General features: G+C 46.1%; 2 protein-coding genes across 9 annotated transcripts in view; one reads left to right on the top strand and one right to left on the bottom strand.

Annotated features, from left to right (window-relative positions):
* Positions 1-8,185, bottom strand: part of LOC137437893 (sodium- and chloride-dependent creatine transporter 1) — a 112,216-nt gene extending 104,031 nt beyond the window's left edge. For 5 of the 8 annotated variants that reach the window (XM_078766320.1, XM_078766321.1, XM_078766318.1 and 2 more), the window contains exon 1: positions 7,872-8,177. The gene's annotated coding sequence lies outside the window, so the exon portion shown is untranslated. Of the gene's footprint in view, positions 1-1,575; positions 1,594-1,796; positions 1,887-7,871 lie in introns of those variants that run through there. The other 3 variants (XM_068132603.2, XM_078766317.1, XM_068132604.2) reach the window with 3 other exon arrangements.
* A 9,640-nt stretch (positions 8,186-17,825) lies between these two features.
* The window catches only part of USP19 (ubiquitin specific peptidase 19), a gene marked incomplete in the record, with an annotated part of 203,680 nt that continues 196,208 nt past the window's right edge, over positions 17,826-25,297 (top strand). Inside the window, 1 exon segment of the mRNA XM_078766316.1 lies at positions 17,826-18,318. Within this exon segment, the coding sequence (XP_078622442.1) occupies positions 18,204-18,318 (115 nt within the window).

Raw genomic sequence — 25,297 nt, 5'->3', positions numbered from 1 at the left:
CAAGAAAGGACATTGCAGTGTGGAATGCCCCAAGTCGAATTACCAGTCTCTTCATGAACTGTGCATTCTTCCATCTAATGAGCTGTGCCTTGCAATAGATGGCTTGGTCAACGACAATGACGACTGCTTCCAACTGTAACTTGTCGGCGATCTGAACACTTCTCTGCAGTATTGTTAGTACCGTATTCATTTCAGTCGGAGTGGCATCAATGACAGGGAGATACCCTATCACGCTCTTTGGTGGAACTTCAACACAAGACAGTAGTTGGTTGAATCCTGTCCAAGATGGCAGAGTCCCGTCAATGTTGTACTTGGTGATGTGGTATGCTAGGTCTATCGTCTTAGGGTGCTGGAGTAATGGGAAGTACGTTGCTCGATCCAATGGAACGCTGGTTGCGAATGGAGCGGGTCCTTCGTTTTTTCCCTCCATAATATGTGGCAAGGTTCACTGCAGGTGGCTGCATCGATCTCTCCCGCGTCCTCTTAACTGTAGTGACTGGTGCTGGTTGTACTACTTCATGGGATTGACTTGGTCGCTGTATTATAATCCCATTGGTATTGTGCGTTGTTCCACGCCCAGACAATGTCTCCTCCCCGAAGTCATTATTGTCCCATACGAGTGTGACATGCTTGCCCGCCTGAATGATTGATGGAAGAGCATCCTCTCCACGATGTAGTTCTTGGTTAGCCAGTGCAGTGTCATGATTTAAGACGACAGAGTTTGAGACGCAGTAACCAAACCCGTTCAGTAGGCTGATTAATTGGGCTGAATCTGAGAGATGACGTACTGTCATTGCAAGTGACAAATGTTTGGGCATCTGTTTCCTTCCCTTTGATTGGAGGTATATGGTGGTGTCACCTGTCCTGTGCAATTGTGAGAATTCTTCTATGTATTGTAGATTCTATCTTTACAAACTCATCAGAATCAGGTTCGTCTGACACTCCCACCATCCATGCAATAAAGTTATAGAGACAGGCAGGTACAATTGCTTCTGCGGCATTTGTTGTCAGGTGCTCAGAGGTTGGGGGCCATGGCATATTTGGCTTGATCTCATCTATTGCATTTCTCAATTGTAGCGCAGTGAAGTAGTGTTCTCTAAGGTTATTCTCAGTATACCCAGGTTGCTTTGGTGGGGTTGGTTCAGAGTCGGATGTTTGTTCTGTCTCTGTTGTGTCATCACCTGAACCATGCATGGTTTCTTGCAACACTTTCTTTTCTTCAACCAGCACTTTAGTGGAGATGTCATTAACATACACAAGGTGTCCTTGGCAGCGCATATACGGGGTTAGAAAGCATAGTTGTGGAAATGTTTTCATCAGTCTTGTCTTGAGAAAGCCACTTTTGTAGTTTGATTCTATTCTGTGTGTTGCTTTGATTTGTTTCATGAACATGTCATTAAGTCGTTTCAGTCTGTAGATTTCCTTGTTGTCTATTATAAGATCCTTGACTGTTGCACAAAATAATGTGTATGCTTCTGAGTAGTTGGAGTCTCCTTGTTGCTCTGCATTAGGTGTTGTTGCTAGCTTGCCTAAATACCGGGTATACTCCTTGTAGCAGCGACCATGGTATTTTACCTCTATCGCAACACAATCGCGGTCTTGAATTTGAAGCAGCAGGTTTGTATTGTTGTTGTCTTTAGCAGCTTGCTGCAGTCTTGGTGCCTCAATTGTTGAGCACCTTGTTAGAGGCTCTTTTCTTCGGCCCCTTTTGCCTGTATTGATTGTTCTCTCTTTCTGACAAAGGATGCATATGTTAGGCAACACATATTGGGATCTGGCTGAACATTTGGGCTTGCCTAAGCTGGAGCGTAGATCACGTTTCTTGACTGGTTGTGGGCCTTTATGCACCTTGTCAATGTTGACGTTGATGTCATTGCATGTTGAAGCTGCAATAAATACACATAAAAGAAAACAATTAAAATTATGTGAGTATAAAATGTCTAGACTTCAAGTCATGGTTAGCCCGACTAGATTCCCTCCCCCCCCCCCCCCCCTTTCCTCAGACTTCCTTTAAAAAATTTATTTGTTTCACCTCGGCCCTACCTCCTTGCATAAATATTGGACAGTTCCTTCAATTCAAAATCGTTCGACTACACACAAAATCATTTTACATATACCTCACAAAAAAAAAAATCTAACTAAGTTTTGAAGCATTGTCATGATTTATTATTCAAGTTATTCAACCTACCAGTATTGGCTGCATTTTCTTCTCTCTTTTTCATGCTGCTTTGCACCCTGCTCACTCGTTGTTTATCGGTAAATCGTGAATAACACACTTGATGAAACGCTGCATCATGCGGTATAGCTATCGCAGGTATTGTTACCATACTGTTGCCACGTTCGCCGAATTCGTCAGCGTGGTTCTTCACGAAATTTCTCGCAATTTCAGCTTGATCACCTTCTAAATTCTGCCACGTAAGAACAAATTGCAAATATCGCGGCCATGTTATATCACTAAAATGTATTAAACTTGATCTTTTGGCCAGAGAAATGCACATATAACAGCGTTTCTCGCTCCCACCCTCGTCACCGTCGCTGCTACTGGAGGCCGCCATTTTGTTTACTCGCAGCCGGTAGCCCAGACATCGTTCGTAGCGCGAATAAGCGCGATCCTCATTGGTCAATACATCGAAATGCGTTCGAGGCTAAACGGAGATTTTGGAAATAAAATTATACATTTCAACATTATATTAGACTAACGTACCAGAATCTGACTTGTGAAAAGTCATGAACATTATTTCTTAATTTTTTCTATATTATCATGCCAATTTGATGCCCACCCGATTTTCAGGTCACGAAATGAAATGAAAAATTGGAACACCTGGCAGTCTACAAGTAGATGGCGGAGGTAATACGACAAGCCAAACATTCACAAACAGCATTTTGTGCTTTTGCTCCAAAATAAGCAGTTTGTACAGCAAGTGAGTTTGGAAACAAAAGGGAAAAACACAGCTTATTTCAGTTAATTTCCACATCAACTTCCATTGGCAATAGTTTATTTCTGTGGACAAATTAAAAAGCTCCAACTCGGGTGAGGCATTCATATTACAAAAAAACAACTATCTTATCTATGACATGATAGCTATCTGGTTAGTGGTGCATCATAAATCGGGAGAACATTGAGGATCATTTTGTGTGACTGGAGGTTTTAAATTACCTGTAACATTTTATTGCATTCGGTGGATTAATCAATGTCTAACTTCGATATAGCGCAGGCATGATGGATCACATGGTTTCCTCCATTCCTCGTACGTTTACCAATACAGTACTGTACTTTAAAGCAATGCAGATTTTTGTCGAGACTGTACAACTAAAAATAAAAATACATGGCCTGGGTTTTACATCAGCCTGATAGATACGAGCATCTAGTACATCATTATTCTTTTTCCACAGGTGTTCTATGCAAACCCTTTCATGGTTGAGCCACAACACCATGCCACCATGGAGCAAGTTTTCAATATTGCGACGCTTCATGGCAATTGAACGATGTTGAACTCTTGGATTCCTTGGAAATTAAAGTTGGTCTGAAGCAACTACCAACGGCATCTTTGGTGAGTTCCTTGCAAGGCGAGCGCATTTTGGAGATGGTTATAGAGCTACATGGAGATATAGTTCCTGATTCTTAGCTCACCTCGAACCTACTTCCTGGGAGCTTATGGGATGGTGTGTTGTCTATCAACACTTGCAACTTTTCCGAAACTGCTGATGGGATTGCGACCAAACTTAGCAAAAATGATAGTTGGTATGTTGCAACTCAACTTTGTTCACATAAAATAAAATAAAATTCAGGGTCTAAGGGTGTCTACCGGGGGTCAAAATGGGCCCATGTTTGACCCCCACCCCTCCCAAAATAGGTATTTGCTTTCTTCTCTTAAACTACACACACTCCCGATGAAACTTGACAACGTTCCGTTCATCACCCGTGATGTACCAGTTTGTTCATGGCATTAGAAAATTGGGGTCTAAGAGGGTGTACAGGAGAGTAGGTCGTGATGTACCACCAAATTTGTTTGCCACCAAAATAGGTTGAATGAATGAATGAATGAAAATGAATGATCGTTTTAAGGCCATTTTCCCCGCCAGAGCGTTGTTGTTGTTTTTTAAAGTCACGATTACATTAGGTTAGCATGATTCGACATGCGGCCCCGTCTCCTCTCAACCAATGAAATTGGTTTAAAATACTTTTAGTCGGTGCAGTATACCGCTTTATTCTACCAGGTGAGCACCCAGGGTTATTGCCCCTACCAGGTGAGCACCCAGGGTTATTGCCCCTACCAGGTGAGCACCCAGGGTTATTGCCCCTACCAGGTGAGCACCCAGGGTTATTGCCCCTACCAGGTGAGCACCCAGGGTTATTGCCCCTACCAGGTGAGCATCCAGGGTTATTGCCCCTACCAGGTGAGCACCCAGGGTTATTGCCCCTATTTTTAGATTTCTATTAGAGTAAACATGATTAACATGTGTAGCATCTCCAGTTAAAAATTTACGAACATTACATTACACACATAAAATTGCATATTATGGTTCATTTTCAGGCATGTGCAAGAACCGACAATTTTTTTTTATGCCTTTGTGCGAATCAGGTGGCTCAGGCAATGTTAAGGGTGTAGTACTGGTGAAGAGGTGATTTTTTTTTTTGATTTTTTTTTTTTTAGCTGAACAGTTTCCTTATAGTCTTATAAACAAGAATCATGCTATTAGAGGTCATAGAAGTACCCCTAATTATTGAAAAATGCAAATTTCAATTCAATTCAATATAATATTTTGCATGAAATTTGTTATCTATCTATAATTCCAGTAATCTCTGTGTGTTTGTTTGTACGTTTGTACGTTTGTACGTTTGTTTGTCTGTGACCGCTGTTTCTCGACAACCACGGGTCCGATATACTTTTAACTTGCCAGGTATATTGCTGGGGACCCGAGGATGTGCCTTTTCAAGGTTTCATATTAATCGGACAATTACTTACCGAGCTATGTCCAAAAAACGATTCAACCAATCAGAGAGCAGCGAACTATCGCGTGTGCCGAACGTGGCGGACACACTCTGCCTCGGATGGCACATTTGAGAGCGTATTCATTTATTTCACGTTTGCAAACTATGTTGGCGCTATGTTGGCGTTAAACTATGTTTTAAAACTAATAAAAACCATTTCATGTAAATAGAGGGGGGGGGGGGGGGGATTGTCACTGTACTCGCACGAGCAGATGGCGGAAGTGCCTGACCGCCAAGTGAAGTCCGAGCAACTCGCGGTCGAAGGTACTGTAACGGCGTTCAGGCGGGCGAAGCTGCCGGCTAAAGAACGCCAGCGGTTGCCAAGCTCCGTTTTAAAACTAATTAAAACCCCGGGGGGATTGTCACTGTACTCGCAAGCCGTTCGCCGTTCGCTTTGGCGTTGCGAATGGACCAAAACATTTCATGCACCAAACCATTTCATGTAAAGCGTTCGCCGTTCGCTTTGGCGTTGCGAATGGACCAAAACATTTCATGGACCAAACCATTTCATGTAAATAGAGGGGGGGATATAATTTTAGATATAGATATAGTACGGGCATGCCCTAGTAACTTTAATTTGCATCATTCTTTTGGGCTGAAATTTGGACAGGATATTCAGAATATCACTTCCTTTAAAATGATGAAGGCTTTTGTTTATAGGAGTAGCCATTGTGGATTTATTGAAGGACAACCAAGTTTTATCTGGTAATTGGCATAATTAGCTAATTAGTGAACATTTGACATAATTTCACAAAATCCTCTCATCAGGTAGTAGAGTAACACATGTATAATACATGTACCAAGTTTTGTGTGAAAATAATGATAGGTGACATAGAAGATAGAAGTAGAAAAGTGTTCTTTGTTTTTCCTTGTTTTTTATTGACGGTCTAATTTATGCAAATTATATGCATGTAATATGACAAAGAAGCGTTGAAACTGGTCTGAGTTAAAGCCAAGATTATATCTTTCAAGAAAAACTGAAAATTAGATATTAACTTGACTTTGTTTTTGTGTAAAGGCCTCTCAAAGGTACCTATGTAGTTTTCTCAATTTTTCACCAGTACTACACCCTTAAGTCAGTCACCGTTATAGGTATATCATTATATTATATAGAGAAGGTTGAGTGGGGGGAGGGGGGCACAAGTTGGGTCTACTGCAGCACGGTCAATCATGCTTATATGTTGTTTTTCTTTTGGGCAGCGGGTGGGGTGGAGGGGTTTCATGCACGTTTCCAAAGGCATAAATCAAACTGCACCCAAGGGGAAGAGAGGGGGCGGGGTGCAAACCCAGCAATCTGTCATCCTGGTGTCTCGCAGGGAGGCGCGGCATCGGAGTGTGCGTTGTCCCTCGCAGAGTTAAACTGGGCGTCAACTTTGCTACGATTACTTCGTGGACGTTGCTGTGTCGCCAGAACCCTGAAAAGGCAAATTCTTGCTCTTCGCCTACAGGAGGCACTGCATCATTGGCACAACCACACTCCCAGTATATAAATATAAAAACAAAAATAAAAAAACATGACGCACACATGCAGCTACATAGTACATGCTGAAGCACGGCTTATAACCGGTGCACAGTGTGGACGCACGATGGGGCCAATTATTAAACTACAGTAGCATCGTCTCACCTTGTAGTTGTGGAAAAAAAACAGATCAGTAGAAATATCAGTCACGACTCCTAAAGTAATGTTGGTACATTATAGTAAATGCCTGGAAAATTCCACTCTACCTCGTGTCCCCCTCCCAAGAATAGGCCATTTTGATCAGACCACCACAAAAGGCACACGGAAGCCTGGGCACCGTATTTACTATTAGGGTGGTGGGATGGCGAGTGGTGACCCAAATCAATGCCCCTAAAGGGGAACCTCAAAAGCCACAACTATATTTACCTCCACCACCAAAGGTGGATGGAGGTTGTGTTTTCACCCCTGTCTGTTTGTCCGTGAACAAAACATCTCAAAGTTGCGGCCGGATTCGGACCAAATTTGGTAGAGATGTAGCGTATGTGACAAGAACGAAATGATTAGATTTTGGTGAAGATCCGGATTCGGATCCGGCTACTCGAAATTTTGCGGGATATATCAAAAAGGTATGGATGGATTTGGACGAAACGTGGTGGACAGATTGTGTGGGTGACAAGGAATAGATTCGATTTTGGTGAAGATCTGAATATGGATTCGGATATAATAATTATTTAATTTTTTTAGTAATTCTTCACCATCGAGTGATATGGCCAACCAGGTGGAGGTATGTATGCTCTCTACTGAGTACCGTTCTAGTTACTATTTGAATTCCACTCTGTCTGGGAGGTCGGTGGTTCGAATCTCGGCCGAATATAATCAGACGTTAAAAATGGTCCGTGCTGCTTAGTTGCTAAACACCGTGAGCATTTTTTTTAAAGGGACAGAGCAGATCAACAACCATATGTTGCCAATCATAGCGCAGGTTTTGATGGGCGTAATGGACTCCATCGAAGCACCACCACAACCTTTCATCGATATATTTTGACAAATTATTCCACGAGGTCGACTGGAAACGCTTTCTTCACGGGGATTGTTCTTGGTTGCATATCGAACAGTTTTACCTCCCGCCAAATCTACCTGGCGGCCACGCGTTACAAACGCATCCAAACCCTCTTTGTTTCATGAAAAACCCGTTCATTGTAAACGATAAAAACGCTAAAACGGATTCAGGAGATAAAAATGTATTTAAATGTACAACTGAATCTCGATTCATTCAAAACACGATTTTTTTTTTTAACCTCAGGTAATTCGTTTCACCTTTTACGCAACAGTATCGGTGAGCGGGAACGACGTCCCTCGATCCAAAATGGTGTGTCAAAAGCGAACCTCGTGCAAACAACCGATACGAATGTGACGTACCGTCGATCCGAAGGAAAATTCCACTGCAAAGCTTTCCTTCCTCGTGCACGAAGGGACTTAAACAGAATCCGTCGACTGAAAATAAAAAAGGAAATGTAAAAGGTTGACCACTCAGACGATAAACTCGTCGAAGGGGGGGGGGGGGAGAGGGAGTTTGCAATCAAATATTTAATTCAATATTTTTTTTTCCCCCTTTCTCGACAAAGACAAAGCACCAAACGGAGACAAAGCGCCGTGAAGCTTTAAATACGGAGAGGACGAGCGACCCCTCCCTCACCAACAGCCGTTCTCCTCACACAACACGCCCCTTTCTCTCTGACGTCACGACTCACGTCCTCGCTGCTCGCTCCACCCCCTTTTTGAAACCGCAATGCACCCAGAAAATAAATAAATAAATATGCTTAAATATATAATGAAATTTTAAAAACGAACAAAAGTCTTCCTGTTATCCCGGCGCCAAACGTTGCATTTTTTTTCTTTCTCGGCTTCTAGCTCGTTTTTTTTGCCTTGAAGTTTCCTCACGAAGCGAGTCCTCAATTTTGCTCAAGCAATCTCGAAGCTTAAAATTATGCTGGGCGGGTTTGGCATCCCTTTCGCGGTCGTAGTTCGTGCAGAGATTTGGAATCAGTTCGTGGTGCCGGCGATGGCTCGCCTCCTCTTCGCGAAGGACATCGTGAGATCTTCGACGTCCTTCAACTAATGTAGCGGCACACGCCAGGGACAGATCGATGACTCACCCACCCTACCTAATGAAATCCCGTTTTGATATTTTATAGCTGAGTCGATATTCAAACCCAGACGAGTTGTGCATACGGTACCTCTACCCTCTAGATCACAACGTATCGTTCATTCAGGGGAAATAATTTAAAGATCTATGATATCCAGGTACACGGTGATGCATCCAGGAGCACGCTGCCCCCATCGGCATTCGCAACCGCAAGACGTCGACGGATCGAATATTTGAACGATCATTTACTAGGGGTTGAAATGCAGCACCGTATATGTATATGTAATATGCAGCCTCTTTCATTTTGCATCAGCGGCAGTCACGTCCCCAGAAAATGAGGCAACCAACAGCCACAAGTCTGCGCACCAACCACCATTGCATTCTCATTTCTATCCTTGTAAGTGCTGAGCGTCAACAAGGAAGCAGCATGTTCAGACATGACGCAGACGCGATTTGCCCCACCAACTTCTCAAAGCAGATGCTCTAAACATTATGCCGTTGTGTCTGTTTTATATTGTTACGTTTGTGGGGGGTAGGCAATGCCTTAGTCCAGGTAGAATTTAATAGGTTGTGTGCTCCGACTGTCGTGAAGAAGAAGAAACCCTCACATATCATAAGTAGGGATCCGGTAGACCGTATGTCGTGTAAGAGCATATCTTCCCATCATGATGGGTGGGGTTATGTTAATTAGTGAGAGATTATGGGTAGTTAATCCCCTGTATGTAATGGCCTCTGTTATTAGTCCCCTACCGGTGTACACCGGAGGGGACTATAGGTTTGCACTCCGTCCCTCAGTCTGTCAGTCTGTCCGTCTGTCCGTCCGTCACGCAAAGAACAGTTTTGCGGACTTTTTTTTCTAAACTCTTAATGCTAATGATTTCAAACTTGGTACATGGTTTCCTCATGATAAGTTACAGATCAAGTTCGAACTTCACGACGTTTCGATCATTTTTGACAAAGTTATGGCACTTTGAACTTTGGTAATTTCCCCAACAGTTTTCCGGATGACAGACTGCCGGTAGGGGACATGTATTGCAGCGCAATACTCAGAATGCTTTTTTTCCCTCTGTTCCTTATGACACACGCAGCACACACACACATAGCCAGGAAATCGCGCATTTAGCACACTAAATAAAAATCAACCGGAAGCAGGACATTGAGCACTACCGCTGATAACAACGACTTGGTGAACAAACAGGCACAGGCAGGGCAGTGAGGCAGTGATTGGTTTTTAGGATTTCAATTTTTTTTAATTTTTATTTTTTAATTTTTTTTTTTAAATTAATTTAATTAATTAATTTAATTAATTTAATTTAATTAATTAATTTAATGGACGGCGGCGGATCTTATGGACATCTTATGGACATCTTATGGACATCTTATGGACACGGATCTTATGGACATCTTATGGACATAACATCTTACCTATGCCCGGACGGCGGCGGACCAGTCCGCCGACCCCGCCGTCCAGGCTTTTCGGACCGCCGTCACGGGCCTCCGCGTCACCGAGGTACTGTTCGACGGCGGGGGCGCGGCCCTCATGTGCGACGTCTCCCTCGGCCGGCCTCGCCCCATCGTGCCCGCTGGCTGGCAGCGCCGGGTTTTTGACGCCATCCACGGCCTGTCCCACCTGGGCACGAAGGCCTCCCAAAAGCTGGTCACCGACAAGTTCGTCTGGCATGGCCTTCGGAAGGCCGTCCGCGATTGGGCCAGGACGTGCCTCGCGTGCCAGCGTGCGAAGGTTCACTGCCACACCCAGGCCCCGCTGGCCCCGTTTACGGTGCCCGAACGTCGGTTCGACCACGTTCACGTGGACTTGGCGGGACCTCTGCCCCCCCTCGCGTGGTTTCACCCACATCCTCACCATGGTGGACCGCACCACCCGGTGGCCGGAGGCCGTGCCTTTGGCAGCAACGATGGCGGTGGACATCGCGCAGGCGTTCATCGCCACTTGGGTTGCCCGGTTCGGCGCCCCCTCGGACATCTCGCCGACCGCGGCCCCCAGTTCACCTCGGAGCTCTGGGGGGCGGTAGCACGGGGGCTCGGTGTCCAGCTGCACCGCACCACGGCCTGCCACCCCCAGGCCAACGGCCTGTGCGAGCGCCTCCATCGCGCCATGAAGGCCGTGCTCCGGGCCAGCCTCCGCGACGGCGGTTGGGTCGACAGGCTCCCTTGGGTCCTGCTGCGCCTCAGGACGGCGCCCAAGGACGACCTGCGCGCATCCGCGGCGGAGTTGGTCTTCGGACAACCGCTGCGGGTGCCGGGCGAGTTCCTCCCCGACTCCACGGCACCATGGTCCGCGGCGCAGCAGCGCTCCGCCCTGCAGGAGACCGCCCGGAGGTTAGCCCCGGTGCCGACGGCGCACCACGGTTGCCCGCCAACGCACGTCGTCCTGGAGCTTCACACGGCGGAGTACGTGTTCGTCCGCCACGACGCCCACCGGACACCACTGCGGCCCCCGTACGACAGGCCCTTCCGCGTGCTGGAGACCGGGGTGAAGCATTTCACCCTGGACATCGGTGGTACTCCTGACCGCGTCTCCATGGACCGCCTCAAGCCGGCCCACCTCGACTTGGACCACCCCCCACCAGCGGCTCTGCCCCCACGTCGGGGCCGCCCCCCGGCGGGCGGACCCCCGGCACCGCCCAACCCCGCCGTCACGCCACCCCCTGCCCTGCTCCCATCCCAGATGCCGCCAGAGGCATCCCAGATGGCATCCCGGCATCCCAGACGCCGCCAGCCGCCAGAGGGCGCTTCGGCCGGGTCATCCGGTTGCCCCGCAAACTGACCCTTCAGGTGCGCGGGAATTCTGGGGGGGGGGGGGGCGTGTGGCGGACACGATGGCTCGCTGGCGCAGTGACGTAATTCTGCGCACCAGTGGGTGTCGGCCACGCCCCAGGTGAGGCGTGGCCTCCGGATATACACGCGGGCTCGCAGCCCCGAGCACGGCAGTGCTGACGAGTGAGCAACGAATAAAGAGCTCGACTTAAACCAAAGCGTTGTGGCCTACCTTTGTTTAACGTGTGTGCCCAACACCACAACATAGCTGTTCACGAAATGGTTGCCACATTGAATCCAACACAGTGTCTGACTCTCCCAATCTTTCACGCTTTCACCGGGTGTGATACTGTATCTGCATTCGCTGGCAGAGGAAAGAAGACTGCCTGGGAAACTTGGAAGTCTTTCTTAGAGGTGAATGATGCTTTCAATGAACTCCTAGGCATGCCAAGTGAGGTCAGTGAAGGCTCAATGTTACTGCTGGAGCGATTTGTGGTGCTGATGTACGACCGAACCAGTGAGAGCACGGAAGTGAATGATGCCAGGAAACAGCTCTTCACACAGAAGTGTAGAACTCTAGAGAACATTCCTCCAACCTAGGCAGCACTCAAGCAGCACATCAAACACACTTGCTACCAGGCCAACTGTTGGAACCAGGCATTGGTCATGGATCCAGAGATGCCAGACCCATCTGACTGGGGCTGGACAAAGGAGACAACTGGGTGGCAGCCTCTTTGGAGCACTCTCCCTGAACATGAATTCCATCATGACGGAATCACCATGTGCACTCTAATTTTGAACATATAAGGTAATTATCTTGAATGTTAAGGAGAGCAGAGAGAATTCAATTATATATATTGAACCAGAACTGTCACATGGCTACAGACGAGTACTACTCTCAGTGAGGCTTACCCCGGTTAACAAAATTTGTTACCCAGAATAGTCTTGTGACGGAATCACACTATGTGGACATGGTAAACAGACTAATGAGATTTGATATAAAAACTCTGCTCTGTTAGTGAACACAAGGTCTAGAAAAAAAAATTCGGACGTCAACAATAGTACTGCTTTCCTATTGCAGTCTTATTGGTAATGCAATGCAGAAACTGCAAACTATATGTGGCAGACCAGGTAATGTGACAGAATCACACGTAATGTGACGGAATCACAAGTGCGCTTGTGACATGTTAACACAGCTGAAATGACAAAGTATCCAAAATAGGATTGGAAATCTTATTAGAGAAAGTTGTGGATATACAGAACTCAGATGGAGGAACAAATAATAAGCAATTAAACAAATTAACAAATTTATTTTAATTTCATCATTGAACATGTAACGGTTATTATTAAGCTACTCTGACCGCTAGGCCTAGTTATTATTAAAGTTTCAAGTTGTCATAATAATGTCAAACTCTCCCGAAACGTATGAACTGATCAGCAACTAGCAGACCTGCTTCCGAACTGATCAACAAATATTAAACTAACGATTTTGATTTTAATTTCACCTTGGAAGATTAATAACAGGTAAATTTAAACTAACTTTTAAATAGAATAACGAAATCGAATGTATTTTTGCAAGTTCCCATTTCGATAATGTCAGAAGCATTCGGAACACGTGAACTGCTCATCATCTAGCAGACCTCCTTCCTCAGCACATGTATGGTGATGCCATTGGCCACAGCCAGCACACTGTAGCCATTCTTCATTTTTCTTAGGGTCACTGTCATCACCATAATTCCACCCACACTGCTTACATGGCCATTTCTTCTTACTCGTTTCATTTGCTTTGTGTGCCGATTTCTGGCTTTCAGCACTGTGTATATCGCGAGTTCTACCTGACTGAGCATAACTTGAATGAGTGATATTAGTATTGTGCTCCATAAGAACACTAGTCGACTTCCTGGTCACACGCCTTCTTGACAAGCTTGTAGCGGATGTAGCAGGGGCATTTACTTCAGAGTGTGCCGTTAGATTGGGCAGATTTGTTGCTAAAGCCATGGCAGTAGCCATGGGTTGTTGTTTGTCGGATTTGCTTGCTCTACCGTCGGGTGCACCGCATGCATTGTCGCGTATTTTTGACAGTTGATGTTCCCTGCCACTTTGGGCAGTTGAGTAAAACTTACACAGAATCTGGTCGTCTTCTCAGGGAGTGACGAAGTGTGTGTTTATGGTCCCTGTGATGCCAGGAACGTTGTCCCATAAGGAGTCCACTTCCATGTCCCGGCAGTGGGCTGCATTCTGATCTTGGCTCCTTAGAAGTACATCCATGTTAGCAGCAGTAGACTGGAGTCCTTCCACAAAAGTTTCTGCGTTACGCACCACAGGTTGTCTTCCCATGACCAGACGGTGGACTATCCGCTTAGCATTCCCCCCAAGAGCATCGTTAGGACCTTTTCCATGGCTGGTGGCGAAGTAGTTCCAGACTATATTGACGCCATATCTTTGCTTCAGCTTTGGTATCAACGCAAATATGTAGTGGTTTTTGAACTGACTGCTGGGTCCGTCAGTCCATATTTTCACAGTGGAAATACTAGGGATCTCGTTTAAGATGGTGTCTAAAGCAGATACTGTATATGAGGTCACGGCCCTCTTCTCGTGATCTTGTACATCAGATACAATCAGCATCGACTCAATGACCTCACGATGCCAAGCCATCACCGTGTATAATGTGATTTGCCGCTGCTGCCAATGAGCGGACTGAATTTCGTCTTGAAATACTGATGTGAAATTTTCAGCAAAGTCCATTTGGAGGACACATTCACTAGATTCCTGCATACGAGCCTGTTGCTTGTCAAATTCATATGCATTGGCCTGTTTATTCTTGATGAAAACATGCCACAAGTATTTGGGTAACTGATTACGGAGTTCAGTAATTGCATCTTCAATTGTTCCATTTTGGGGTGCTCTCGCCAGATAACCATCCTTGTCCTCCTCCCAGCGTTCCCGGATGTCGGCCAGGTGAGGCCGCAGGTGGGCTCTGGGAGCCGGTAGAGTTGTGAATGGGGCCCGAGGATCCGGAGGACGGACCCGGGTAGCCCAGTGCCAGAGAGGGCACCGAGTGGGGAGAGCGCCAGGGCCTTCCCCAGGTAGATAGGTTAGGGTAAGGAGCAGGTAAGCTCAGAGGCAACTACAGTGGCGGAGGTGTGCAGGTGAGTAGACATGCTAGGGGAGCCACATGACCCAGTCCTGAAATTGTGCAAAGGCACAGGGAGTTGAATCGGGGGAGTGAGACCCCAAATTGACGAGCACCACAGTTTGGTCAATGGGAGTTTGGTTTTTAGAACCGCATAGTGTAAGATGTCCAATGGTTTTGCAGGCTAACAACAACTCGGTAGAGTAAAAGTGTTAAAGTCATTTAGAGGATAGTTAGGATGGAAATCTCCTCGCACCATCTACATCCACTCACCTGAGGTGATAACGGAACTCCACACCATGGTTTGTTATTTTTGTTGCAAATGCTTTGGGAATGTAAGACGCATCACGACGTGGGTGTGACATTGTGTTGTTGTTCCATCTCTTCCTCCTTAAGCGAGATTGATGATGAATTGGGTGATGGCAAATTTGGTTTCAGAGGGATTGGTAATGAATTTGGATTAGGGGAGATATGGGGAAGATGAGACGATAGAGACGAATTGTAAATTGTTGTGTAAATATGGGGTAAGGGCAAGGGTAGAGTAGGTGACAGGGGTGGTGGGGGGGCATATGTTAGGGACGAGCTTTCTCCGCTCGCTCTCCAGGCGCGCCTCACTCTGCATTGCCTTTATTGATGTGTACCCTTGCGCCCTTACCCATCGCTGACTCTGCTTTGTCTTCCTCCTCACCCATGGACCGTGCCCTCTGGGCACTGAGGGAGAGCGTGCGGGAGCCACATCTGTGTGCCCGAGCCACCGCTGCCAGCTGCCTGGATCGATGCACCACCTTTTGGACCACATGTTTGTGGCTAAGCACCACACCCATATGGACCACGGTACTGTGGCCGAGCACCACTGATGGACCCCACGTGTCGGGGCATGGCCCCTCTGCTGGGACCGGACACGATGGCCCAGGAAAGTTTGCTTGCGGACCACGGTGAGGTGGCCCCTTTTGCCCTACAGGTGGACCACCCTTAGTTGGCCTCTGTGGGCTATAAAAAAAAAATGGACACATTGTGTGCCTTTTTTATTATTGCAAATAGGCAGCAAGCTACCAAGAACGACAACATCTGGAAGAAACATCGGCCAGCAGAGGGAGCAGAAAGAAGACCGTGCAACAGTTGTTTTTTTTCTTGAAATGTATGACTGTGCACTGGATGGTGCTTTGATGGTGCTTTGATGGTGCTTTTTATTGGTGCTTTGGTGTTTGCATGCTCGGGGATGCATTGCAATATCAATTCTGCATCCCCAGGCATGTAGAGGTGGTATATCGGTGCAGTGCATGCTTTTCCTCCCTCCCGCAGGATTGTTTTTGTTTCCCAGAAATGACAGGTCCTGGGTTTGCCGTTTTGTGAATAGTCAAAATAATGTCACTTGTAATTAATGCTCCCCACCGTACATGTATAGTTTGAGAATAATTCTGCAATTTGGTTAATTGTGGGTGCGAATCTGTTAGGTAGGGTGAAACGTAGCAGGCGGGACATATTTAACTCTTTTAAGAATGTCGCACTCAGGGGAGAAGTTAATAGTAGAGGGGATTACACCTGAGTGTCACATTAAGTTAAAGTTTTTTTTTCGGCCTGAGACGTGCCGTGAGGAATGAGGGTGCTGTGTTACGGTTTTTAGAACCTTCACATGTAAATTTAGTAGTAAATTCCCTCATAAATGACCCCTGTGTACATGTCCCCTTAATTGGCTGTTAATTAAAGATTGCACCTTAGTTAGTCCATGTACAACACGTAGGACACTTCAGGATCTCTCTATAGTTATGTCATTATTATGTGTTCCAGGTAAGGCTGTGTTTCCAATAGTTGACTCTACGTTGCATCAATCAACTAAGATAGGTCCCCTTTCAATATCCCCAATCGTCTCCTCAAAGTGCCAGTAACAGTTGGGCTGTTTTCGTGGGCATCACACCGCCTCTGCTCGCCCAGCAGCGTTCGCTGCCTGGCGCCAAACTCCATTACACACGAGGCCAAGAAGGGGGGAGGAGCCGCCAGAGCACGGGCGTGGCACCACCTCGTCATCAAAGGTGGAGTCAGAGAGCCCTTAACAACCAACCAGGGCTCGGTGGGCATGGCTTGATAGGGCATGGCAAGAAACGTCTGGTGAGTTCGAGAGGGTTCCAAGGGCATGGTTATAAAACCCTTGGCGCGAGGCCCCCACCAGAGACGCGTGAGGAGGTTCAAGAGCGACGGTGAGAAGGCAGAGACGCGTGAGGAGGTTCAAGAGAGTTGGTAAGAGGCAGATGAGTGAGGGAGCACGACCCGAGAAGTTGAGAGAGGATCGTCCATTCATTTCCTTGGCGCGAACATCCAGCGGCGAGTGAGAGTCGGCACGCTCGTGGGCGATACCTACCCGCACCGACGGGCACCGATGTCGTACTGCGATCCCCGGACCTCCCTGCCGCTAGCTCTGTGGACCGTCTGCCCTTCTCATCCCTCCAGCCATTCCTGCCTGCAATTCCCCATTTGTGTATGTGAGTTTGTGCTGTTTGTGTTGTCCTGTGGGTTTAAGTAAGACTGTATAAGGATTTGTGCTGTGTCTTCTTCTTCTTCTGTATATTGCTTTTGTTCCTTCTCTTTCTTTGGTTTTTGTATGATAATTAATAAATCGCTGTTCCCTGCTTATTCTTTGGTTTCTTTCTCGTCCGATCGCTTTAGTGATTTCCCCATTGAGTACTTGTGGCGCTATTTCGGCCGAACCGCTTACAATCGGGTTTAGTCTTTTGTTAACGGCCCGCGTCGCAGCTCGCTTCGCTCGGCACAATACATCTATTACGCTGCGGCTCGGGTGGGAGTATTTCCTCGCGTACCGGAAGGCGCTGGTACTTAGGTCATAGAAAGGATTGGCCTACTACCCTATTCAGCGCTGACCGGGCGTGACGTCATACCCCCAGGACCGGTCGGACGGCCAGCTTAACAAGACAAGGGGATTAACCCCCCCCCCCCCTTGCTAACGGGAGTGCCGTCCCCCGGATCCGTAACAATATATTTCTTCTTCCACGACAATTTTGACACAAATCCTCGGTTTGCTCAGTGTTGCTGAATGTAAACGCCCGAGACATTTGCTCGACACCGTGTAGATTCTTTCGGTTGCCTCGTTCAATCTTGTCTGCATTCCTTTGTGGCTTCGTAAGTTAATTTTCTCATTATTTCTTATTTTTCCGACTTTGAAGGTTACGACGGAGCGAATAAACAAGTTCGCCTGAATATGACTGAGAGCTCGTACAAGGTCGACGACATCGCTGCAGTCGGTGCGGAGTGTGGCGCGCTGCCATTGGCTCCCTTGGCGTGGCGTCGGCTCTGCGCTCGAGCTGCGTTTCGGGCGGTGTATGTTTCAATGCAATTTAAAAATAAACTTTGTTGTACGTTCGTGTGACAAAAATGTAACTTCAGTTTTCCAAACCTTTTGAGTGAGCGGTATTTCGATCGTTGGATTATTGGAGAATTCCTTCCTGTAAGTGTAAGGTAACCCGGGAGCGCGAGCCTGCCCTGCTCTCTTTTACTCACGGCGTGTTACCTCATACCTGGCGTCCGACGTAACGTTTTATTCTTTTGTCTCGTCCTTTGAACGTTCCTGGTGTTTATTAGTCTGGGCCGTTGTCGCCGCAAGTGACCGCATCCAAACAAGATTACAAAGGCGACGGAGAAGCGGCCGGGGCCGGCCAGAGGTTTGGCCGAGAAGAGGCCCCGTATGGCCAGAGCCAGGCCGGAGGCCGAAAGCCCGGACCGGGAGCGTGGACGGCCCGGTGAACCTGGTCCTGGTGAGGCTGCGACTCGAAATGTTCGCGCTCAGACGTCTAGGAAAGGTACAGGTGGAGGCGGGGGGACACTCGCTTTTCGTGTGTGTGCGCTTTCTCAGACTATTTCCGTTTGTGCTGTCGTATTGTTTTGGACCATGGTGAGCAGCATGTTCTGCCCGTTTTACCCGATTATTATATTGTGAGGCACGAGCTTTCACCTTATTATTTAACCTTTCACCTTATTATATTATTATGCGCCGGTGTGTGCGCACATTGTGGCTTTAGTGAATGATCTGACTCGTTTCTTCGATAGCACACCCTCCACTTTCCTTGGATTGGCAATCGATTTGTGAACTCACAGGGGTTATAAGTTCAAAGGGTCAAAAATGGGAAGATCTCGCTGTTTGTATTGACTGATTACCTCCGCCACCAAAGGTGGATGGAGGTTGTCTGTCTGTTTGTCCGTCCGTTTGTGAACAAAATATCTCAAAAAGTTGTGGACGGATTCGGACGAAATTTGGCAGGGAGGTAGCGTATGTTACAAGGACGAAATGATTAGATTTTGGTGAAGATCCGGATCCGGCTACGAGAATTTTAAAGTGATTCTTCATCATAGCATAGGGAGATGGGGCCAACACGATACAAAGCGGGATATCTCAAAAAGTTGTGGACGGATTTGGACGAAATTTGGTGGACATGTTGGGTGTCTGACAAGGACAAACAGATTCGACTTTGGTGAAGATCTGGATATGGATTCGGACATGAGAATTATTCAATCTTTATTGTGATTCATCACCATTGGGAGATGGGGACAAAAACGATACATAGCAGGATATCTCAAAAAGTTGTGGACGGATTTGGATGAAACTTGTTGGACAGGTTGTGTGTGTGACGAGGAAGAATCGATTCAATTTTGGTGAAGATTCGGATCCGCAACCAGCTAGTATAATTTTTTAATTGATTCTTCACCATTTGGAGAAAGGGCCAAAATCGATACATAGCAGGATCTCTCAAAAAGTTGTGGACAGATTTTGACGAAACTTGGTGGACATGTTGGGTGTCTGACAAGGACAAACAGATTCGATTTTGGTGAAGATCTGGATATGGATTCAGACATGAGAATTATTCAATCTTTATTGTGATTCATCACCATTGGGAGAATGAATGAATGAATGAATGATCGTTTTAAGGCAATTTTTCCCCGCTAGAGTGGGGGTTAGCCTTGCGGGCCCCATGACAATCATGGTTCCCTTTTTGAGGCAATGTTTTTATGGCCGGATGCCCTTCTTGACGCCAACCCTTGGTCACGCTCTTACTATGCGCAGGGATACGGTGTACCTATTCTAAATCGGGGTACACACCGTGATCATTCATCCCAGCAAGCTGGTACTCAATTTGCCGACCTCGGAAGGATGACAGGCTGAGTCAACCCCCCTGGCGTTAATTCAGCGATCGACCGGGATTCGAACCCAGGATCCTAGGATCCCAAGCCGGCACCCTAACCGCTAAGCCAGCACCAGGTGAGATAGGGACAGGACAGATAGGGACGAGATATTAGTGGGAGAAAAAAAAAAAAACCACCTTTAGAGGCCATTTTTCCCCGCAAGCGGGGGTTGGCCTTTTTCGGGAACTGTGGTTGTTGTTGTTTTTTTCGGTCCCCTTTTTGAAGCAATGTTTTACGGCCGGATGCCCTTCCTGACGCCAACCCTTTTTGCCACCTTTAACGACAAGCAGGGAATTACCAGTGAACTGGTACTCAATTTGCCGACCTCGGAAGGATGACAGGCTGAGTCAACCCCCCTGGCGTTAATTCAGCGATTGACCGGGATTCGAACCCAGGATCCTAGGATCCTAAGCCGGCACCCTAGCCGCTAGCCCAACACCAGGGACCAGCCCAAGCACCAGGAATTAGTGGGAGATAGGGACAAAAATGATACATTGCGGAATATCTCAAAATGATGTGGACAGATTTTGACGAAACTTGGTGGACAGGTTGGGTGTCTGACAAGGACAAAGAGATTCGATTTTGGTGAAGATCTGGATATGGATTCGGACATGAGAATTATCCAATTTTTATAGTGATTCTTCACCATTGGGAGATAGGGTCAAAAACGATACATAGCGGGATATCTCAAAGTTATGGACGCATTTGGATGAAACTTGTTGGACAGGTGTGTGTGACGAGGAAGAATCGATTCAATTCTGGTGAAGATTTTTAAAAGTGATTCTTCACCATTGAGTAATATGGCCAACCAGGTGGAGGTATGCTCCCTCCTGAGTACCGTTCTAGTTTGTATGAGAGATGGAGTACCAAAGTTGTCCAAAAATACAGGGAATATTATGAATTTAGAAGATCGTCATGGGAACGGTTCTCATTTGGTTTGGATTCATAATAGTGAAGCCAAGTATTATTTTTATAGTTACAGTGCCTTCAGAAAGTATTCACACCCCTTGCCTTTTTCACATTTTGTTGTGTTACAGCTTGAATTTAAAATCGATTAAATTGGCATTTTTTTGGTCACTGATCAACACAACACCCTGTCAGTGAATTTTTTGTTTAGACATTCTTAAAACATAAACATTAAAATGAAACACAGCAACAACAACAACATGCATTTTAAGGCCATTTTCCCTGCAAGAGCGGGGGTTAGCCTAAACATGAAACATTAAAAAAATCTAAAAAATCTAAAACCGAAATACCTAAAACCTAAATATCTAAAACAAAATATCTAAAATATCTAAAAAATATCTAAATATCTAAAATATCTATCTAAAAATATCTAAAAACATAAACATTAAAATGAAACACAGAAGTATCTAATTCACATAAGTATTCAGCACCATGAGTCGCTACTTCAATATTCATAGAAGCGCCTTTGGCAGTGCTTACAACTTGGAGTCTTGTGGCTTTCGTGAGGTGTAAAGCGGTAATGTCTGTATCAGCTGGCTGGTAATGGCTGATATGTCTGTATCAGCATTGCACATCTGGATTTGGGAAGTTTTGCCCATTCTTCCTTGCAGATTTGCTCAAGCTTTGTCAAGTTGGATGGGGAGCACGGTGAACAGCATCGGTGGTCTTGTTCTGAAGCCATTCCATTGTTGTTTTGGCTGTATGCTTGGGGTCATTTTCCTGTTGGAACGTAAATCTTCACCACAGTCTAAGGTCTTTTGAACTCTGGAGCAGGTTTTTTAGCACTCCTCAAGGATTTGCCTGTATTTGGCTCCATTAATTGTTCCATCTATCTCTACAAGTCTCCGAGTCTATGTTGCTGAAAAGCATCCCCATGGCATGATGTTGCCACCACCATACCTCATGGTAGGGATGGTGTTAGATGGTTGATGAGCTGTGCTTGGTTTCTGCCAAATGTAGCGCTTTGCATTCAGGCCAAAGAGTTCAACTTTCATCTCATTAGACCACATTTTTTTTGCCTCGTGCTTTGAGTCTTTCACATACCGTTTTACAATCTCCAGGCATGCTGTCATGTGCCTTTTTCTCAGGAGTGGTTTCCATATGGCCACTCTCCCATAAAGCCTCGATTTTAAAGTGTTGCAGAGACTGTCCTTTCGGGAGGTATTCCCATCTCAGCCAAGGAAGGAACTATGTCATTCTGTCAGTGTTTATTTTGTTCTTGGTCACCTCCCTGACCAAGGTCCTTCTTGCCCAGTTTCTTAGTTTGGTCGGGCGGCCAGCTCTCGGAAGAGTCTGGGTACTTCCATATTCTTTCCATCTCCTAATGATGGTGCTCACTGTGTTCTTGAGAACGTTCAACTCTAGAAAATGTTTTATAGCCTTCCCCAGATCCATGTCTCCTCACAATTCTATGTCGGAGTTCTACAGACAGTTCCTTGGACTTCAGGGACATGCACTGTCAACTGTGGGACCTTGGATAGAAAGGTGTGTTTCATTTAAAATCATGTCCAATCAATTGAATTGGCCACATGTGGACTCAAATCAAGTTGTAGAGATATCTCGAGGATGATCAAAGGAAATTGAATTGTTAACACCGCCTGTCTCTTAGAAAACATTACTAATTTAACCTACCTCCCCTGTGGATTTGTCATTAACCTGAGGTGGTATAACATGGGAATGACCCCTGACCCGGCATGATCTTTGTTGTGCTATTCTTTTTATAGAAATGTTTATTTGCATGACCTTCCAGGTATGTTCTTAAAAGGTGGAGACAAATATTTGTGGAGTAAAATTTTTTTTGTTTCGTTTAGGTTTGAGAAATAAATAATTCAGTGAAGGTTTACAATGTGCAGCACTATTTCTTGACTCATCTTGTGATGTATTCACATCATTTTCAAAGCTTCGTGTACTTCCTCCTCATTATCTCACGTGCTTTTTTTTCTCAACTTATTGTTCATTATTTTATCATCTTTCATGTTCTTCTCCAATGGCTTGATCTCGGATCAGCAATTTGGATTCAGACCAGGTCACTCTACTCTGGACATGCTGCTTCTGCTGTCTCAACAATGGATGGAGGTCCTCAATGCCAAACAGGAAATCAGAGCTCTCTCCCTTGACATATCTCCCCAAACCCATCTCTCACTGCACCTACCGTACGCAGTCGAACCCAGCTGCTCCTGGACTCTGTGTCCTTCTCTCCTGACAAGGTGGAGAGGTTTCTGTCAAACCTCGACTCTGATTCTGCAACTGGACCAGACGGCATCAGCCCACGGGTCCTAAAATCCTGCTCTGCCGCTCTTTCACACCCTCTCTCTGTTCTTTTCACCCTCTCTCTGTTCTTTTCACCCTCTCTTTTTCTCAAGGTCATCTACCATAAGCTTGGAAATCAGCCAACATTGCCGCTTTACACAAAAAAGGTGCAAAAACAGATCCTTGCAACTACAGACCAATCGGCCTGCTCCCAATTAATCAGCAAAGTCATGGAATCCATCATTGCTTCGGATATCAAATCCTTCCTCTTCTGCAATGGCTTGATCTCTGAACATCAATTTGGATTCAGACCAGGTCATTCTACTCTGGACACGCTGCTTCTGCTGTCTCAACAATGGATGGAAGGCCTCAATGCCAAATAGGAAATCAGAGCTGTCTCACTTGACATATCACGTGCCTTCGATACGGTCTGGCACCCCGCTCTGCTCACCAAACTCTCCTCTGCTGGTATCCATGGAAATCTCCACGCATGGCTTGCAGACTTCCTCTCTTGTTGTAGTCAACGTCGTAGTCGCATGCGCAAGATTGGAGGTCACGTCTCTTCAAAGCTGTCCATGCGCGCACGCTTTCGAAGTTAAGTAACTTTTCACAATTGTGTTTTTGTCGAAACTGTATCTTTCTCTCGGTGTATATAACTATTGGTGTGTCTTTAATAGTATTCTTGGGGTTGGTTTTTCATACCTGTGTACAGAATCGTCGGTTAGTTCGTGTCGCATATTCTGAGGCCTAGTGTAGTACTAGTAGGCTACCATGTCTGACCTTGGCTTGAGGCTTTGTTTCTGTCGCAGCGGTTCTTCGATTGCGCTCGCAATTACTTTCGGTCTCTATTTTTCACGTTTCACGTTCGGTCTCTGTCTGTTTTCATCTCAAATCAAAAAAAAAAAAAAAAACCAAAAAAATATTCCCTTCTCTGTTCTTATCCGTTGTTCGTTCTTATTTGTTTGTTCGTTCTTCGACCACGTTGTTCGTGATCACGTGTTCACGTCGTTAAAAAATGTTTCAACTGTCCCCTGAAGAACTGTATTCTGTCATATGACGGTTTGGCCCCCCCTTTGGAACTCAAGAAGGGGCACCTTGAAGCAGCAAAATGAGGTTTAATACAAAATCGAGCAAACACAATATTGTGGAGCATGCCTTGAAATCACAGGGCCTTGTCACACAAGACCTGCAAGTCCAAGCCACCCTCTAAAAACTCCGCAAAATACAATTTGTTATATACATGAAATAACAGGAAAAATGCTGCGCTAATTATGACCTCAGACAAGAGAGGGCCTTTGAAGACACAAAAAGGAAGATATTTCTCAGGCTCTAATTCCAAACAAGCTGGGCTTTCCAAGGCCCAGCGATGCATTCCTATAATAAAGTTCTATGATGTGAACATTTGGTAGTGAAACATAAGAAACCAGGCACACAAAGATCAAGGGATACATATTACATCATCCCCTGTTCGAGGTTAACTTACAACTATTCCCATAATTTTCTTCCTTAGAAGATGGTGGAAAAATGTCCCCAAGGTTGGATATGACCGAGTCGTGAATCAACATGTTTTGCAGTGAATCTAGTTTTTTGAAGCAAGCAAAAGAAAGACACAATTAAATATATATTTCTCAGGTGCCCTGTGTCACGTGGTGTGCCCCCCATGTCCCCCCTTTGGCTTTACGACAACTCTTCGGAGCATACAGCAATCAGTTAAAACGAAACATATTTTGGTTATTGGTAAAAATACATAATGGTATTTTTTACCTTTACCTTAAGAAGGCATAACAGTTCTCCACATACCGCCCTTTTGGATCTAAGATACAACGTTATCTACGAGCCAATCAAAGGCCTTTATTGTCAACAAAGCAAAAGAAGCAAGAAGCAACAAAGGTGCATTCAACATATCACGCGAAGGCAGCCCAGTGAGCATGTCACGCGCCTCCATGCACCTCACATCGCACTCAGCGGGATGATTCGCGTTTGTATGTGAGTATGAAAAGTGGGTCCGTAGAATCCAATAGCAGGTCAAGTCCAAAGGCAATAAACTAGGCAATGTACCACGCGAATGCAGCCCAGTGAGCATGTCCCATGCCCAAAGCACCGCACATCGCACTCAGCAGGATGACCCGCGTAGCATGTGGGTGGGTGAGTGGGTAATGTGAGTGTGTGAGACTGTGAGTATGTCGTGTGAGTCTGTAGGGGCATGAAGATCGAATAGCGTGTCAAATCTACAGCAAAGGCGTCTGAGTCGACCGGGGTCCACACCCAGGAGGATCTCCCGACCCACCCTTTGCCCACAGAGGTGCGGCCGGGACTCCCCCCCGACTGGAGCTCGCCCAAGCATCCCCAGGCGCAATCCCTGTCGATCTTCGGTGCTCAATCGAT

Source organism: Myxine glutinosa, chromosome 12, assembly GCF_964187855.1.
Source record: "Myxine glutinosa chromosome 12, kmMyxGlut1.1, whole genome shotgun sequence".
Classification (NCBI taxonomy): Eukaryota; Metazoa; Chordata; class Myxini; order Myxiniformes; family Myxinidae; genus Myxine; species Myxine glutinosa.
This window is presented reverse-complemented; position numbering and strand designations above follow the sequence as displayed.